Below are 18,941 nucleotides of genomic sequence, written 5' to 3' on the forward strand. Positions count from 1 at the left end.
GGGAGTTTATCATAGCCGTTTGAATTAGCAGTGCAGCAACCTGCACATTTTTTTTCGTCACACTACCCGATCAAAAAAGAAAAGAAAACTCTGTCCCACTGCCTATCATGCACTATTGAAAAAAGTGCCACGATTTGGATTCACCGGCATGCCACTCGCTGTTTGAATACAGGCTAGCAGCAATACTAAACTCTGCAAAATAGGCTGACTGTGTGCGGGAGTCTCGGTTCCCGCTGTAACACAGTGTTACGAAAATAAATTGTGCAGTCATCCAAACCATGAATTTACATTTAGTATATCAGGCTACCAGGCCGCCAAAACAATGGTTTGAATGACTGCAATTTAGAGAGCACAACTCTGTAACTGAACAGATGCATTGGATATTTCCCAGTGAGGTAATTTAAAAAGTCTCTGGGTAATTGTTCAAGGAAAGATGAATCCCGCGCACTGTCCTTTCCGTATTGTTCCCGAAACGTTGCACTTGTGGTAAGGAGGACAGTGTGTTAGCCACGACCGAAATGTTGTGAGCAAAGTTCCTGTGGAAAGGAATGCACAGGATGCATATTTCATCTCATCTCATTATCTCTAGCCGCTTTATCCTTCTACAGGGTCGCAGGCAAGCTGGAGCCTATCCCAGCTGACTACGGGCGAAAGGCGGGGTACACCCTGGACAAGTCGCCAGGTCATCACAGGGCTGACACATAGACACAGACAACCATTTACACTCACATTCACACCTACGGTCAATTTAGAGTCACCAGTTAACCTAACCTGCATGTCTTTGGACTGTGGGGGAAACCGGAGCACCCGGAGGAAACCCACGCGGACACGGGGAGAACATGCAAACTCCACACAGAAAGGCCCTCGCCGGCCACGGGGCTCGAACCCAGGACCTTCTTGCTGTGAGGCGACAGCGCTAACCACTACACCACCGTGCCGCCCATGCATATTTCATTTAATATTTATTTTCGTAACAATCTATTATAGCGGGAACCAAGACTCCCGCGCCAAAGTCGTTCTATATGTCCCCGCTCCGCACAGGCTGAGGCAGCCTCGGAGAGGGAGAGAGCGAGAGAGCACTTTTGCACACACCTCTGGAGCTTGTCATATGGGGTAAGATGATGTCACTTTTGCACAGGCGAACAGGTCTTCTTTTTGAGACCTAAATTATGTCTGACACATTTCTCTATCCTTTGGGGGTTTTTTTTACTGGCGCAAACATACATCGAAGTCACTTCAGGTTTCTCCACATGTATCTTATTAATAATAATCATCTCATCTGACGTGATTAGAGATTGGAGGAGCTCATGCCCCTGTTAACCCAAGGTGTCGTCCTACCCTCTTTTAACTACGCACATAACAGAATGCCAATTCTCTGTTTATTTTTCTTGTTGGCTGATGACAATGTGAGAAACTTAGTTGGCTTTCAATCTTGCAATCAATTTTGCCATCAATAAATAACTTTGTGACATTATTACTGTTTTGTATTATTCCATGATGTATTTTACAGAACATGAGTATTTAAAATGCAAATATTTAACAGGTTGGGCACATGTGCCAGGGATATTTACTGACATTTACTTATGTATTGCCTTTTCAGTGTATTAAATTCATATTCTGCTGCTAAAATTACGCCAATACGCCTAAGGTGACTTGACTTGGACTTGACTTGACTTATTATAGGACTTGACTTGACTTGACATAGCCTGTGACTTGACTTGCCCAAGACAAAAAAGACTTGGGACTTACTTGGGACTTGAAGGTTAAGACTTGAGACTTACTTGAGACTTGCACATGTGTGACTTGGTCCCATCTCTGGAGATATATATATATATATATATATATATATATATATATATATATACATACACACTCATATATATATATATATATATATATATATATATATATATATATATATATATATATATATCAGGGTTCTCCACGAGGGGTTTTAGAGGTGCGGGCCGCCCCCCTTTCTGTGATTCCCGCCCCCATTTAATTTCTGCCGCCCCTTTACAAAAGGAAGAGACGTGCCCTTTGTTTTCTTTGTGACAGATAGCCTTTCTCTGTTGGAGTACCGACAACGCGACAACACCCGAGTGTGAAACTCATTTACCAGCAATTAGTTTAGTCAGTCTGACGATTATAGTCTAAGAAAAGCGTTTCACACTTCGGCGTTTTTGACACATTGTTCTTGCGCCGGGAGATAACACGCCTTTATAATAACGTGTGAATCGACACCAAGTTCGAGATAACTGTTATTGTCGGCAGAGAAATAAAGGATAAAAACAAAAAGTTCAAAGTTGGTGCGGCAAGCGTGATATTGCCTATAAAACCGTGAGGATATAACCTGGCTGTCAGTGTTACTGTAGCTCTTGAAGCTCTGCACGTTGCAATCCAGGGGCCTCCACCAGAGGAGTTTGATTTTCACAAAGCTGCAAAACTATGGGCAGGCATTAGGAACAGGAAGATCACCTTCGAAGTGGATGTTTAGGAAAAGAGGAAAGCAGGTAATTTTGAGTTAGTTTCTTTCAAATATCAAAGCATTTTGTGCAACCATATTTTAGAGATCATGTTAGGCTGTGTAACTATTACAATGCATTTTGCTTGAGTCTGTATGAATCAGTTTAAATTACAATGTCATTTTTCTTTTTTATCTTCTTAGACTGTTAACTGGTGAACATGCATGGAGCAGTGTAAATATAGCCATAGAGCAGTGTAAATATAGCCATGGAGCAGTGTAAATATAGTTAAAACAACATCTTTTCAATGTACTTTACTCTCTAAAAAAATAATTTTTTCCAGTTGTGCCTGCAATTACATTTCCATTTCAAACAATGTCAGCTTTTGTGGAGCAGTGTGAATATAGTTAATACAAAAGATTTTCTGTACTTTTCTGTTCTTTTTTTGTAGTTTGCTAAATAAAAAATATTTTTTCCAGTTCCATTTCAATGTGTCTGAATATGATGTGTAAGTGTGTAATGTTTGATGTATGATGTGTTTTGTACCAGTCCAATTGATTCCTCTATTCTAAATGATTACTATTTGAGAGTATTTTATGCAAATTTTATGCAAATGACATATGTAAATATATGCAAATTTGTTTCAAGGTCATCCGATTGACCCCCACCCCCCTATATTTTCAATCTGTGGAGAACCCTGTATATACTGTATATATATGTGTGTGTGTGTGTGTGTGTATATATATATATATATATATATATATATATATATATATATATATATATATACACACACACACACACATACATACATACATACATACATATATACAACCCCAATTCCAAAAAAGTTGGGACAAAGTACAAATTGTAAATAAAAATGGAATGCAATGATGTGGAAGTTTCAAAATTCCATATTTTATTCAGAATAGAACATAGATGACATATCAAATGTTTAAACTGAGAAAATGTATCATTTAAAGAGAAAAATTAGGTGATTTTAAATTTCATGACAACAACACATCTCAAAAAAGTTGGGACAAGGCCATGTTTCCCACTGTGAGACATCCCCTTTTCTCTTTACAACAGTCTGTAAACGTCTGGGGACTGAGGAGACAAGTTGCTCAAGTTTAGGGATAGGAATGTTAACCCATTCTTGTCTAATGTAGGATTCTAGTTGCTCAACTGTATTAGGTCTTTTTTGTCGTATCTTCCGTTTTATGATGTGCCAAATGTTTTCTATGGGTGAAAGATCTGGACTGCAGGCTGGCCAGTTCAGTACCCGGACCCTTCTTCTACGCAGCCATGATGCTGTAATTGGTGCAGTATGTGGTTGGCATTGTCATGTTGGAAAATGCAAGGTCTTCCCTGAAAGAGACGTCGTCTGGATGGGAGCATATGCTGCTTTAGAACCTGGATATACCTTTCAGCATTGATGGTGTCTTTCCAGATGTGTAAACTGCCCATGCCACACGCACTAATGCAACCCCATACCATCAGAGATGCAGGCTTCTGAACTGAGCGCTGATAACAACTTGGGTCGTCCTTCTCCTCTTTAGTCCGAATGACACGGCGTCCCTGATTTCCATAAAGAACTTCAAATTTTGATTTGTCTGACCACAGAACAGTTTTCCACTTTGCCACAGTCCATTTTAAATGAGCCTTGGCCCAGAGAAGATGTCTGCGCTTCTGGATCATGTTTAGATACGGCTTCTTCTTTGAACTATAGAGTTTTAGCTGGCAACGGCGGATGGCACGGTGAATTGTGTTCACAGATAATGTTCTCTGGAAATATTCCTGAGCCCATTTTGTGATTTCCAATACAGAAGCATGCCTGTATGTGATGCAATGCTGCCTAAGGGCCCGAAGATCACGGGCACCCAGTATGGTTTTCTGGCCTTGACCCTTACGCACGGAGATTCTTCCAGATTCTCTGAATCTTTTGATGATATTATGCACTGTAGATGATGATATGTTCAAACTCTTTGCAATTTTACACTGTCAAACTCCTTTCTGATATTGCTCCACTATTTGTCGGCGCAGAATTAGGGGGATTGGTGATCCTCTTCCCATCTTTACTTCTGAGAGCCGCTGCCACTCCAAGATGCTCTTTTTATGCCCAGTCATGTTAATGACCTATTGCCAATCGGGGTTGTACATACATATACGCACACGCACACACACACACACACACACACACATATATATATATATATATATATATATATATATATATATATATATATATATACACACACACACACACACACAGTGGGGCAAAAAAAGTATTTAGTCAGTCACCAATTGTGCAAGTTCTCCCACTTAAAAAGATGAGAAAGGCCTGTAATTTTCATCATAGGTATACCTCAACTATGAGAGACAAAATGAGAAAAAAAATCCAGAAAATCACATTGTCTGATTTTTAACGAATTTATTTGCAAATTATGGTGGAAAACAAGTATTTGGTCAATAACAAAAGTTCATCTCAGTACTTTGTTATATACCCTTTGTTGGCAATGACAGAGGTCAAACGTTTTCTGTAAGTCTTCACAAGGTTTTCACACACTGTTGCTGGTATTTTGGCCCATTCCTCCATGCAGATCTCCTCTAGAGCAGTGATGTTTTGGGGCTGTCGCTGGGCAACACGGACTTTCAACTTCCTCCAAAGATTTTCTATGGGGTTGAGATCTGGAGACTGACTAGGCCACTCCAGGACCTTGAAATGCTTCAGGATAAAGCGGCTAGAGATAATGAATGAGGGTAGGCACAACCAAGAAAAGTTTTTGTATTTCTGTTTGTGGGTAACAGTTTAAATGAGGAGCTCAAGGGATGTCCAGACATGAAGTGGTTTAAAAAGATGTACAAAAATTTTATTTTCACAAGGTATAAGGATGAAGGGGATTAATCGTAACTGGCTGTTTACTGTGTATTTTTTTTTATTTTGTTCTTTTTTGAGTCATCATCTATTTGATTTGTTTTTATCTTGTTCTTCTCCATTGTGAGGGTGGTATTAGTAGTAAACCTGTGTAGACATATGAATATACATATATAATTAATTATATGATATAGTCATAGAGAATTAATACCTGAATAGTTGAAGTAATAAGTAATATACAGTGTATGTATGTGTGTATATATATATATGGAAGCTAGATAATCAATTTATATTGACTAAAGAAGAGGGCTGGGATTAAATAAGTTTTTACTTCAGCCCACTCCTTTTCGGACATGTAAATTCAAAACTGCTTAGTGCGTCCTTGTTTGTATTTTTGTTTTGTTTTCTTTGTTTTTGATATATTATTATTACCTATATTATTTATGGTTTATTTTCTAATTTAGTGGCTTTTTACGTGTTCTTGTTGCAAATGCTGTTTTGCTTTTCTTGTTTTCTGCTTATTTATTCATTGTTTGTTTACATGTTCAAAATAAATTATCATCATCATTCTTTGTGTTCTTGACACATGATTGGCTGACTGAGCAGATGTATTATCCATCCATTATCTGTAGCCACTTATCCTGTTCTACAGGGTCGCAGGCAAGCTGGAGCCTATCCCAGCTGACTATGGGCGAGAGGTGGGGTACACCCTGGACAAGCTGCCAAATCATCGCAGGGCTGACACATAGACACAGACAACCATTCACACTCACATTCACACCTACGGTCAATTTAGAGCCACCAATTAGCCTAGCCTGCATGCCTTTGGGGGAAACCGGAGCACCTGGAGGAAACCCACGCAGACAACATGCAAACTCTACACAGAAAGGCCCTCGTCGGCCGCTGGGCTCGAACCCGGACCTTCTTGCTGTGAGGCGACAGTGCTAACCACTACACCACCGTGCCGCCCCGATGTATTATCCAGGTGTATTAAAATGGACCACTGTATGTGGTAAATATATGGTATATGGGAATCTGTCCATTAATATGTCTGCGTGGGTTTCCTCTGGGTGTGCCGGTTTCCCCCACAGTCCAAACACATGCAGGTTAGGCTAATTGGTGGCTCTAAATTGACCATAGGTGTGAGTGTGAATAGTTGTTTGTCTATGGCCCTGTTTACATTATTTCAAATCAGCGGATCATCAGATTAACGTTTTTAAAACGATTCGCGTGCACACAGCAACGCCAATACACGATTCGCGTGCACACAGCAACGCCAATACACGGATACGCTAATCACATGACTAATTAGACGGCACGTCACATGATCCCAGTGCATATCGGGCATGCGCAAGTCACTCACCACTTGCAAGTGGAAGGATGGCAAGCGAACACCTTCTCCAGCAGATAAACACACCTGGCTGTGATGTTCATGTTCTCACTGAGTTTAAGCGCCTGAAGGAGGTAAATAAGTTGAAATGTGTAAATAAACCTCAGTGCAGCTCAGCGCTTCCTCCTGCGCTCCAAATCACTCCGCCCTGAATAGCGAGTGCCCTCTGGAGGGTGCGCACTCCGGCCCTGCGCAGCTCACAGAGCGCGCGAGTGAAGCGCACGAGCAGTGATTCGGGACTGAGCCGCTGTGTGTGTGATCCCAACGCCAGCGAATCAGGAAGGTGGATGTCACAGTGACGTTGTCCAATGACGACGTCAGCTAGAGCTCAGCACAGCGTATCCGCGTATTCTCAATGTTTACACAGCACCGGACCAGACACGATCTAGATTGAACATGGACCCTGGCGGATTCCCGTTTCCCGGCGTTTCCAGGCGTTTTAATGTAAACGGACAGTGCATCCGCGAAGAAAACGAGACAGATACGGTCTAATGTAAACTTGGCCTATATGTGTCAGCCTTGTGATGAGTAGTGGTGTGGTTAGCACTGTCGCTTCACAGCAAGAAGGTCCTGGGTTCGAGCCCAGCGGCCAACGAGGGCCTTTCTGTGTGGAGATGTGAGTGGACAACCATTCACACTCACATCTACGGTCAATTTAGAGCCACCAGTTAACCTAACCTGCATGTCTTTGGACTGTGGGGGAAACCGGAGCACCCGGAGGAAACCCACACAGACACGGGGAGAACATGCAAATTCCACACAGAAAGTCCCTCGCTGGCCGCAAACCCAGGACCTTCTTGCTGTGAGGCAACAGTGCTAACCAACTGCACCATCGTGCTGCCTGCTGATTAAACTCATCAGTTATATTATTAAGCCTGAAAATTGTTAAAAGACACAAATTGCAAAACAGTGACCCAGGACCTAAGAAAGCACCAGTTTCATAGTAGGTGTTAAATCCCACCACGTGACCCTGAATGACTGACCTGACTGTCCAGCCCCAGTGTCAGCAGCATGAAGAAGAAGAGTGCGGCCCAAAATGGTGCCACGGGCATCATCGACACGGCTTTGGGGTACGCGATGAACGCCAGGCCCGGTCCTGCAAGCAGGAGAGCAGCATAAGACACATTCATCACAATAGACCAGGGGCAGGCCATGATACACACCAACACACAACACCAACGTCACAGAGACAGAGAGAGCAAGATGGAGAGAGACTGAGAGGAAAAGAGAGATGAAGGTGCATCTGGATGTGATGACGTGTGTGAAAGAATTATTCTTGTGTCATTTTCTGGGTTGAGTAGGTTCTCTCTAGCGACAGCAGTGTTCACATTCAGACACATTAGTTACAACAGTGTTGTACTATAGATTTGTTTAGGTTTTGGCAAAGGGACGGTGCTGTTTGAGTTGTGTTTGAGTTAGCATTTGGGTATTAAACCGTGTTGAATTTAGCGCAACTCTTAAGAAGGAACAAACCACTTCATTGTGTGCAGTTCTAGGAAAATAATCAATGATGGCTTGGTGTTTTGTTGCATGATGCAAAGCAGTTTTACTGTTACCACCTTGAAGTTGATTATTTTCTTTATTTACGCCCCCTAAGAGTTGTATTCCTCTTATACCATGGCAATTTGCTAACAATTCATTTTTCCTAATTATTAAAACGTCATACTTTTTTTTTAAATCTCTTTTTAGTCACATTTAAAGATGTGCAACTTTCGCAGCAAGTTTCTATTATCAATGATATTATTATTATTATTATTATTATTATTATTATTATACTTGCAATCGCACTCCGGTTCGTCACCACAACAAGGACAGACAAGATCTTTCACACAGCCAAAAATACTTCACAAACTCACGACATGTTCTCTGTCTCATGTACACACATACGCATGTGCTGAATGAATAAACAAACAAACAAACAAACAATGCAGGGGCGGCACGGTGGTGTAGTGGTTAGCGCTGTCGCCTCACAGCAAGAAGGTCCGGGTTCGAGCCCCGTGGCCAGCGAGGGCCTTTCTGTGTGGAGTCTGCATGTTCTCCCCGTGTCCGTGTGGGTTTCCTCCGGGTGCTCCGGTTTCCCCCACAGTCCAAAGACATGCAGGTTAGGTTAACTGGTGACTCTAAATTGACCGTAGGTGTGAATGTGAGTGTGAATGGTTGTCTGTGTCTATGTGTCAGCCCTGTGATGACCTGGCGACTTGTCCAGGGTGTACCCCGCCTTTCGCCCATAGTCAGCTGGGATAGGCTCCAGCTTGCCTGCGACCCTGTAGAAGGATAAAGCGGCTAGAGATAATGAGATGAGATGACCTTCACTTGCATGAAGATCAGTTTGTGAGGTGTTCCTCAGAAAAACATCACGATTAAAATTAAAACGTGCATATCAACAGCTATTAAACAAATCACCTCCATTTTGAAATCCAAAAATTGTGCATTCTAACAGTCAATCAGGCTATGTTATTTTATTTCTTGTCCCGTTTTAATTATTTATTATATTACAGCAATTTGGTCAACTTGACATGTTTTAGAAATAAAGCTTACTTGCATATTAGTTTCAAAGGTGAGCTCTGGAATATTCACCCTGTTGCGTTTAGCCAATCAGACAACAGCTTCATGAAATCCAAGGTGACAGAAATGATCAAATAACGGAGCAGATAGAGCATGTAGTGGCATGTACGTGCAAGCAGGCATGTACTCTAAGACAACCTTCTTTATCATTCTGTCTCTCTGCACTGAATCTAGAATATGATGTTCTTTCTTTAGACGCAACAAATTCACGCAAACTGTTCAACACTCTGATATGAATTTTGATCTGGAACACTGAGTGCTCTTACAGCACACCAGGAGGACTGACCAAAAGAGCTGAAACACACCAAGGAGCTCAATCTTGCTCAAGATCTAACAGGAATATTAGGAATTCACATTTGCCATCACATCTTTCTCCAAAGCTCATGAGGCCGAGCACATTCTAAGCATAGAGGAGAAGCACACAACAGTCGAAACACTGAAAGAGTCAGAAACCGTTTTTGTTTTCTAGCCAAATGGCCATTCAGTACTTATTCAGTAATTATTTGGTGGCAAGCTAATGATGGGAAATGTATCATCAGGGGCGTATCACCCGCGGGGGATGTGTACGTTTCATCCCCCCCACTTTTGTTGAAACACAATTTCATCCCCCGCACTTTTGTCAGATTAAAATGACATCATTATGAAAATTATACAGCTACTATAAAATGTGTAACAAGGAAGTAAACTATTGCCATAACGTTAGACAAAAAACAGCCACGCAACGGACTCAAAACAGTTTTTCTCACCCGACCAATCAGCAGTTGCGTGAATATAATAGCCAGTTTGCGTAGCGTGCCAAAAGCGCTCAATAATACAGTATCTGTCTGCAGAGCTGCAGAGCCAACACCAGTTTTACCGCTCCTGATTCACCGTTCCAGGTTTGACGTCGCATGCGGTGCTTACTGTGCCTGGCTCTGCAGACAGACCCTTCTCAAAGCGCTTGCGATGCCGTCGTTCAAACAGTTGTCCCAGATGCCACGCCCTAAAAGATTGTGTTAATAGTAGTTACTAGTTGTAAAGTCAGTTGAGGCAAGTTTTTTTTATTACGAGTGTGTGTGTTTGTACCAAGTCTACTTTTCATGCATTATAACTGCTTATCACTTTTTAGAAGAGTTTTTCAATTGAGATTTAAAGGCATTTCAAATCGAATGAATGTTCAATAATTGTTGTACAGTAATGTTATTTGGCCATTCAGTGTTTGTTGTATGTGTAGTCTATTGCATCATTTTCAAATTTTATGCATTAAACCTGATGTAATGCATGATGCAAACAAGTTTTGTACACGAGTTTGAATAATTAAAGACATTAAAAGCAGGAACTGCCCCGTCTTATTTGAATGCTATACTAAAGAGGTCCTTCCAGGATGCTGCGCTTCTCCAACATGAACTGATTAGCCATGCCTCCTGCTCACACAAAGCAATCCCAGTCCAAACTGTTATGCATGATGGTGTATGATCTATACATTGTGTATGACTTCTTGGGCTATGTGAAGTTTTTGGTTTTGTTTATATCAGTGTATACCAGTGTAGGCAGCAATACTGACATCTCTGTTATAGAACAGTATCCTGTTACCTAGAATTATCACTCAATACTTTTTGCCTTCACTTACTGAATAATTACATAGCCCTGGCAGTTAAAAAAAAAGTTAGTTAAAGTCCTTCCCGCGCCTACAGTACCTGGTATTCCTAGGCAGTCTCCCACTCAAGTACTAACCAGGCCCAACTCTGATGGTGGCGCATCGGGCGGCGCCGATCTCCGTTTCCGTAGCCCTCGGCCTCTCGCCTATTACATAGCTAGGGTTACAGTGGGGGGCTAGTCCTCTGGTAACCACGAGAGTTTAACTCCCCATGCACATCTGTATTGCAACGTGCCTTGGCAGATGGTAGTAGGTACCACTTTTATAATGGTCTTTGGTATGACCCGACCGTGAATAGAACTCACGATCTCCCGATCGAGAGCCAGACACGCTACCACTAGGCCACTAGTCGGTACTAGCCCTGGCAGTAACAACACCAAAACCCAACATGATAGATCTCTGCATGAAATGCAGAACTTGGCTGGAGTCAACTGGATTTATAGGCTTTCTGCTGTCGCTGTCCTCCCTTTCATTTGCATCCATGGACCATGGGTATGAAAAAGTTCCATATCGGTCATTGACAGTACATCACAGTGTACACACCGGGAGTGTATATAGCCATAAACCGATTTCTAATGATATGGCTTCCCCATTCCAGAACACCCCCACTTTTGGAAAGCTTGATACGCCCCTGTGTATCATTATCATTATCATTACCTGTGTGATTTTCTGTTCAATACATTTTCCCATCATTATTATTCATTATTGTTCATAAATCAAACACAGAACAAACATCTTCAATAGTAAAAACAGTAGGAAATCTGTAAACGTTTTATTTGTAATCTTGAACTTTAACAGGGGTGGTGCAGTGGTTAGCATCGTCACCTCAAAGCAAGAAGGTTCTGGGTTCGGACCTGGTGATTGACCTTTCTGTGTGGAGTTTGCATGTTCTCCTCGTGCCTGAGTGAGCTTACTCCCACAGTCCAAAGATATGCAGATTAGGTCAGCTGACTACTCTAAATTACCCGTGAGTGTGAATGTGAATGGCTGGCTGTCTTTGACAGACTGGCAACCTGCCCAGGGTGAACGCCGCCTCCCACCAAACGTCAGCTGGAATTGGCTCCAGCTTCCCCCATAACCCTGACAGATAAGCGGTATAGATAATGGATGGATGGATGACCTTTGATGGAAAATGGAATTAATGTGCTGTACATTTTCCCTTCATAATTGTTTCCCACCATATGAACAATAACTTCTGACTGGCCATTTGACTGAAAACAAAACAGAACTTTCTGACTTCTGCACATCACTGTATCTTCTTTCCCAGACAGAAGAGAGACAAAAGATCCGGATCCAGTGCAAAATAATATATAGATAATGTATCAGAGTGTTTTCAAATGTCCTTGCTTCAAGTCAATCTGAATGGCTAATTAAAATCAGCTCATGCTTTATCTGATTTGATTAGCAAAACGTTGCTACTCTGGCAATCAAAAGCCAGACAAGAGGCATTTCCAAGTAGATGAATGCATCAGTGACTTTCTCACGAAAACTCAACATGACTTAGTCTCTTCAACTAAAGCTTCTTATCCACTGTAGGGCTGAAAGATTACCATGCGCACCATCCTGTGCCAGCGTGGACTCGGTGTGAACAGCTGGTTTTACTTTTCCCACTACCACTCTGAAGAATGACACGGTGGAGGATTTGAAATGGTATGAGATTTTTTTTTTACATTTCATGCACGACAAAGTAAAAGATTCATGGGGTGTTAATTCCTGTCCTTTCATACAGTATGTTTTATATTATCATGAGGAAACAGGACTAATAAAGTGGAATAAGGTGAGATATGCAAGACAATTGTAATACTTGGCAAATTATAAATTGATTAAAAAAATAATGTCTTTCTTTATTTCACTCACAATAGTATACACTCGCTGGCCACTTTATTAGATACGCCTGCTGTTTTATGCAGTTATCTTATCAGTCAGTTCCTTGATAGCAGCACAATGCATAAAATCATGCAGATACAAATCAAGAGCTTCAGTTAATGTTCACTTCAAATATCAGAATGGGGAAAAATTGTGATCTCTGTGACTTTCACTGTGGCATGAGTGTTGGTGCCAGGTGGACTGGTTTGAGTATTTCAGAAACTGCTGATCTCCTGGGGTTTCACGCACAACAGTCTCTAGAGTTTACGCAGAATGATGCGAAAAACAAAAAACATTGAGTGAGCGACAGTTCTGTGGGTGGAAACGTCTTGTTGATAAGAGAGGTCAGAGGAAAATGGCCAAATTGGTTTGAGCTGCCAGGAAGGATATACTGTAGTAACTCATAGCAACGGGCGGCACGGTGGTGTAGTGGTTAGCGCTGTCGCCTCACAGCAAGAAGGTCCGGGTTCGAGCCCCGTGGCCGACGAGGGCCTTTCTGTGTAGAGTTTGCATGTTCTCCCCGTGTCCGCGTGGGTTTCCTCCGGGTGCTCCGGTTTCCCCCACAGTCCAAAGACATGCAGGTTAGGTTAACTGGTGGCTCTAAATTGACCGTAGGTGTGAATGTGAGTGTGAATGGTTGTCTGTGTCTATGTGTCAGCCCTGTGATGACCTGGCGACTTGTCCAGGGTGTACCCCGCCTTTCACCCGTAGTCAGCTGGGATAGGCTCCAGCTTGCCTGCGACCCTGTAGAACAGGATAAAGCGGCTAGGGATAATGAGAATGAGAAGTAAATAGCCCCTATTCCACACCACAACTGTAGCAACCCATATTACGTCAAGAACCGCTCAACTAAGTAAAGAGAAACAACATAAATAATTACTTTAAGACCTGAAGTGACTTTTAATGAATAAAAATAAAGAAAAAACGTTGAATTAGAAGGCGTGTCCAAACTTTTGCCAGGTACTGTATGTATGTATGTATGTATGTATCACAGGGACACTACTGTAAACTTTATCCCTGATAGAAAATCATGAACAGTTCTCAATTCCAGTAAATTCTCATCAGGAATTCAGATCAGGATTAAACAGTACAGCTCAGCCAGAAAGTCCAGAGTAAAGCCCATACACACTTCATAAACATGCGCTGAATACGCTAACTGTTACTGGACTCTTACCTGACTCTGCCACTTTTGAGATGTCCACACCTTGCTCAGCAGCCATGAAGCCCAGAATGGAAAAAACCACAAAGCCAGCGAAGAAACTGGTACCGCTGTTTATCAGGGCCAACACAAACGTATCCCTGAGGATGACGGGACAAACAAAAGTCAGACATGTCTGGGACAGACAGCACATTAACTCAAAAATATACAGTACTTTGGTATATAGTTTGTGATTTCATCAAGAAGTCAATTCAATCCTGTCTAATATGCAAATTACTATGGAATGACATTGTATCTGAAAGCTTAGCCATGTACTCTGTAGGGGAGACTGGGGAGACTTGGGACAGTTTGTCTCATCTCATCTCATTATCTCTAGCCGCTTTATCCTTCTACAGGGCCGCAGGCAAGCTGGAGCCTATCCCAGCTGACTATGGGCGAAAGGCAGGGTACACCCTGGACAAGTCGCCAGGTCATCACAGGGCTGACACATAGACACAGACAACCATTCACACCTACGGTCAATTTAGAGTCACCAGTTAACCTAACCTGCATGTCTTTGGACTGTGGGGGAAACCGGAGCACCCGGAGGAAACCCACGCGGACACGGGGAGAACATGCAAACTCCGCACAGAAAGGCCCTCGCCGGCCACGGGGCTCGAACCCGGACCTTCATGCTGTGAGGCGACAGCGCTAACCACTACACCACCGTGCCGCCGGGACAGTTTGTATTCCCATCAATTAATTTCAACCAATCATGTTTTAGATGGCATCAGAAGTTAGATGTTGCCCCTTCGAGTAACCTACTTCCTTTAGAGCCATGAAGCTGGACACTGCAATAAGGTATGTGCAGTTCAATATTTCTGTCAACCAAAACTTGTATTTTCTACTTCGCCTCCACCTCCATTCTATGGTGTGATGTACGCTGGTGAATTCAGGATTTGTTGGGAATTAAAGTATGTAGCCTGGAGTTACCATATATAGTATCATTTATTGCACTTAAATTCTAGGGAAAAACACTTAAAGACTTTTTTTTTTCAAAGTGGCCAGATGAGGAGAGTTGGGACAGTTCATCATGTTACAGGTTTTTTTTTTTCTTGTGGTTTACAAATATAAAATTGTCCATTTTTTGTGTGTGTGTGTGTGTGTGTGTGTGTGTGTGTGTGTGTGTGTGTGTGTGAAAAATATGGGTGTGTACCGGCATGAGGATTAATCTTATTTCATTCCTTCTTGAGAATGGAACTGTTTTGTCGAGTCAGGTTTTGGGTAAACTGACATTTTTCTATCGCTGTACCAGCATTGTGTGTTCATACAGTTCATATTTTACAAGCAGTGCTTAATTTGTGAAGTGGGAGGTCCCGGAACGCAGGAGGCGGGTGGGTCCGGCGACTCAAAAAAAAAAAACGGCGGGGGGTGGTTTACTATAACTTTACGCACACACGTGTGTGTAAAAAAAAAAAATAATATCAGACATTATGAACTTAGAAAACGCTTTAGTGACGAACAGTTTGACAGTAATATGTCGTGATATTATGTTATAAAATATTATTTTTTATTAGGCTATATATTAAATTATATATCAAATGTATCTTCTAAATTAACAACTGTACTCATATCACAACCGGTTTATTTCACCATTGGAGAGATCACACAAGACATGAGTTAAATGACTCATTTTAAGGATTTAAGTAGGGTATTTAAAAGCAGTGCTAGTGGGACTCTGTAGCTCAGGTGGATAAGGCACTATACTATAAATCCGGGGACCCGGGTTCGATTGCGGCCATTTTCCGAGCCCTCCCTGTTTTTCTCCCGCTCATTTCCTGTCTCTACACTGTCCTATCCAATAAAGGTGGAAAAACTCCAAAAAAGAGAATAATTTAAAAGCAGTGCCAGCAAACATAAGTGCAATCAATTCAAGTAATAGTTAAGAAATAAAGGGTTTACAAATTCATTTAAAAAATTTTAGTAAGCTTTCTTGTTTTTTTTGTTGCCATTTTTTCCACAGCGCAAGCTAACGGCTACAAAAAACCCGATGTTCTACTGAGCGGAAGTATACACCCCATGCCCCCCCCCCTTCCCCTTTCGCATAGATTTTGTGGATGTCATAGGAGAGAAATCAACAACAGATATCAAAATCAAAACCGAACACTAAACACATTTTTATTCACTTATTTATTTAATTTATTGTTTGATTTTTTTTCCCTTTGTGATGGTCACGGAGGTGATCTGATCCATTTAAATAGCTGCCGGAACACCGAATGAAATGAAAATAGCTGCCAGATCCCACGACGGAGGTTCCGGATCTTGTTCCGTCATGTTCAGGCTCAAATTAAGCCCTGGTTACAAGTTTTGAGAATAAAGAAAAATTAAATATTTAGGATTAAGCTAGGTATTTTATTTCTGTTCCATATCTCCCCAATGTGTCCCAAGTCTCCTACGATAATGTCCCTTGTCTCCCCTCAGTGTCTAATGTCTCCCTGCAAAAAATTATGACAGAAAAAATAAAGCCTGAAGGCCAGTATATGTGACAATCTGAGAAACTAATGTTGTGGTAAGAGGCTATAGTAAATACTCTCTAAGGCAATATGAATGTGACGCTACCTGCAAAGAATTTCACACAATCTACAAAAGCTGAAAACTTGTCCCAAGTCTCCCCGCTCTTCCCTATGTGAGGCTAACTAGCTGATTAGCAAATTAAATACTAAACAAAATGCTGGTTGTTATAGTGTATTTTTTTTTTTTGGCTACTCTTAAATAAATCACTGAGAATAGGAAAATATAAATCCAGATTCAATCATGTCTACCTGTGATACATGTAAGCTAGTTTGTGAGCAATTAACATGTGAGTTAGCTTACTTATCTAATGCTAGTCATTAAAAAAGGTCTGTGATGGCATGTACACTCTGTTGAGAATATGATGATGCTATTTGAGATCCAGATACTGAAATTCCACTTGTGTGGCAAATGTGAGTTTAACTAGCAGTTAACTAGCCGGCTGGCTAAGTTAGCTAATATTACCCAGTTAGTCCATGGCATGTTTCCAATTTTACGCATCATCATATATCGTGGCACTTTTATAATGAAAGCAAAGGGGTCAAGATATGCCATTTGTACTAGTTTTTTGGGCATTATAAAAGAAAATATTCCACATTTAATGAGTCAACACTAATTATTTTACTGGTTTAAAATGATCACATTTAGGAGTACATTATGCCTCAGTTTAATATAATATTCAATAAGTGATCGAGTTCTCTCTTTACACTTACGAAGCTTCCCTTGAATTATGTCTTATGACCATTAAATGGCCGTCCTTCAGTGTGTTAAAGCTTGTCGTTTGCTAAAAAAAAATGATAATGGAAAGTCATGCAACATAGAAGTAGAGACTGGGCAGTCACAGACAACAAAAATAGAGAGCGAGAGAGAGAAAAAAAAGCAGTGTGCTTATAAAAGATGAAACTTACCTGTAGCAGTTGTTGTTGAATTGATTATAACTGCCAAGAGCAGTCAGGGCTCCAAGTCCGATGGCATAAGAAAAGAACACTTGAGTACCGGCATCGATCCAGACCTGAATGATGGACTTGTTTAGGTCTTGGAATGTTCCCCATTTTACAAATAAATTCACTCTTTATATGGAAACAGTGTTCATTTTAAGGAGTATTTCTATCTGGCTTTCCATTAAGCTGATTAATGCGCAATTTGAAACATGCAAACTTAAAACTGAGTAATGGAAACGTGAATTTTTAAAAAAAACTCGCAAATATCACAAAGAGGTTTCTATGCTCACATGAGGAGGTTTCTGAGGCAATTTGATAAATTAATATTTCACAAAACTGAAATGGAAACACATTTTTCACATTGGAATTAACATTATCCCGGCGATTGTAGTAGATGCAATTGAAATCCCATGCCAAATATCAGACCTCAGAGATCTGAATGACTCTCGCAAGGGAAGAAAACCCAGGTTTAATCGCATAACATCACTCAATTTAAACACAGACCATTCACTATTGTGTTTTGCTGACTTTTTTTTTTTTTAATTCCTTCTATTCTGCACAAAACAGTAATGGAAACCTGGCTATTGTTTGAGGCTAAACAAAGTAACCCTAGAGACTGATATAAAGGCACGCTTAAAAATAAGAAATAAACACTTTTCCCCTTCAAACACTGCTGAGCAGGCGTAGACTTCCATTACTCCTTATTTTCTGAAATATCTTGTCACCTGTTAGCGTTAGGAGTGATTTATAAATATGTAACGATCCTATTCATTATTCTGTCAGGATATCAAAATGGATGGCTTTTGCAGTGAAGCTGAACATTTAATCCTCTCAGAAATCTTGTCATGCTAGCAGTAGCTGCATTTGGGCTAACTGAAAAATTGCATAAATTAGATTAGATATATATTTTTACAGACCCATTCCTTCAGTGCTCACCTGGGCCTCTTTAATCTTTGACCAGTCAGGCTTCAGATAGTACATGATACCATTATAAGCCCCAGGAAGGGTCACACCTCTCACCAGGAGAATGATCAGGACAACGTAGGGGAACATGGCAGTGAAATACACAACCTGCAACACACATAAGCAACAGTTATGGATATTATAAACAGGGGATCTGCTGAATGTCCTTTTTTGTTCAAGTACATGGAACACATTTAAGAAGGTTGAAGAAATCCAGTTTGTGATCAGTGGGCCAGTTATTCATTTTTTAGCTTATCCGGCCGCCAGCCAGCCTGGATGAGCTTATGCGATCACGCGTCATCTGTCCGTCGTCCGTATGTTATCATCCATCCACATTTTTAAAAAATCGCTACTCCTCCTACAGGATTGATCGGATTTCGATCAAACTCGCATACAATGTTCCCATGGGCGCCGCCAGGGGGGGAAAGGTTAGAACAATTCTAGGGGCCTAGCACTGCCATGGGGCCCTTTAAGGGGCTGATGATATGCTTTTAATGATTTTAATAAGACTTTTGAAATAACAACAATGCA

The 18,941-nt window shown here is 41.2% G+C and overlaps 1 protein-coding gene across 1 annotated transcript in view; it reads right to left on the reverse strand.

The window, feature by feature from the left end:
• LOC132893357 (sodium- and chloride-dependent creatine transporter 1-like) overlaps positions 1 to 18,941 on the reverse strand; it is a 91,363-nt gene that overhangs the window by 20,464 nt on the left and 51,958 nt on the right. Inside the window, exons 5-8 of the mRNA XM_060932407.1 lie at positions 18,384 to 18,518; positions 17,415 to 17,518; positions 13,972 to 14,096; positions 7,714 to 7,826 (exon numbers count right to left, since the gene is read on the reverse strand). Coding sequence (XP_060788390.1) covers positions 7,714 to 7,826; positions 13,972 to 14,096; positions 17,415 to 17,518; positions 18,384 to 18,518 — 477 coding nt within the window. The remainder of the gene's footprint in view (positions 1 to 7,713; positions 7,827 to 13,971; positions 14,097 to 17,414; positions 17,519 to 18,383; positions 18,519 to 18,941) is intronic.

The sequence above is a fragment of the Neoarius graeffei genome, chromosome 10 (genome assembly GCF_027579695.1).
Source record: "Neoarius graeffei isolate fNeoGra1 chromosome 10, fNeoGra1.pri, whole genome shotgun sequence".
In the NCBI taxonomy this organism is placed as follows: Eukaryota; Metazoa; Chordata; class Actinopteri; order Siluriformes; family Ariidae; genus Neoarius; species Neoarius graeffei.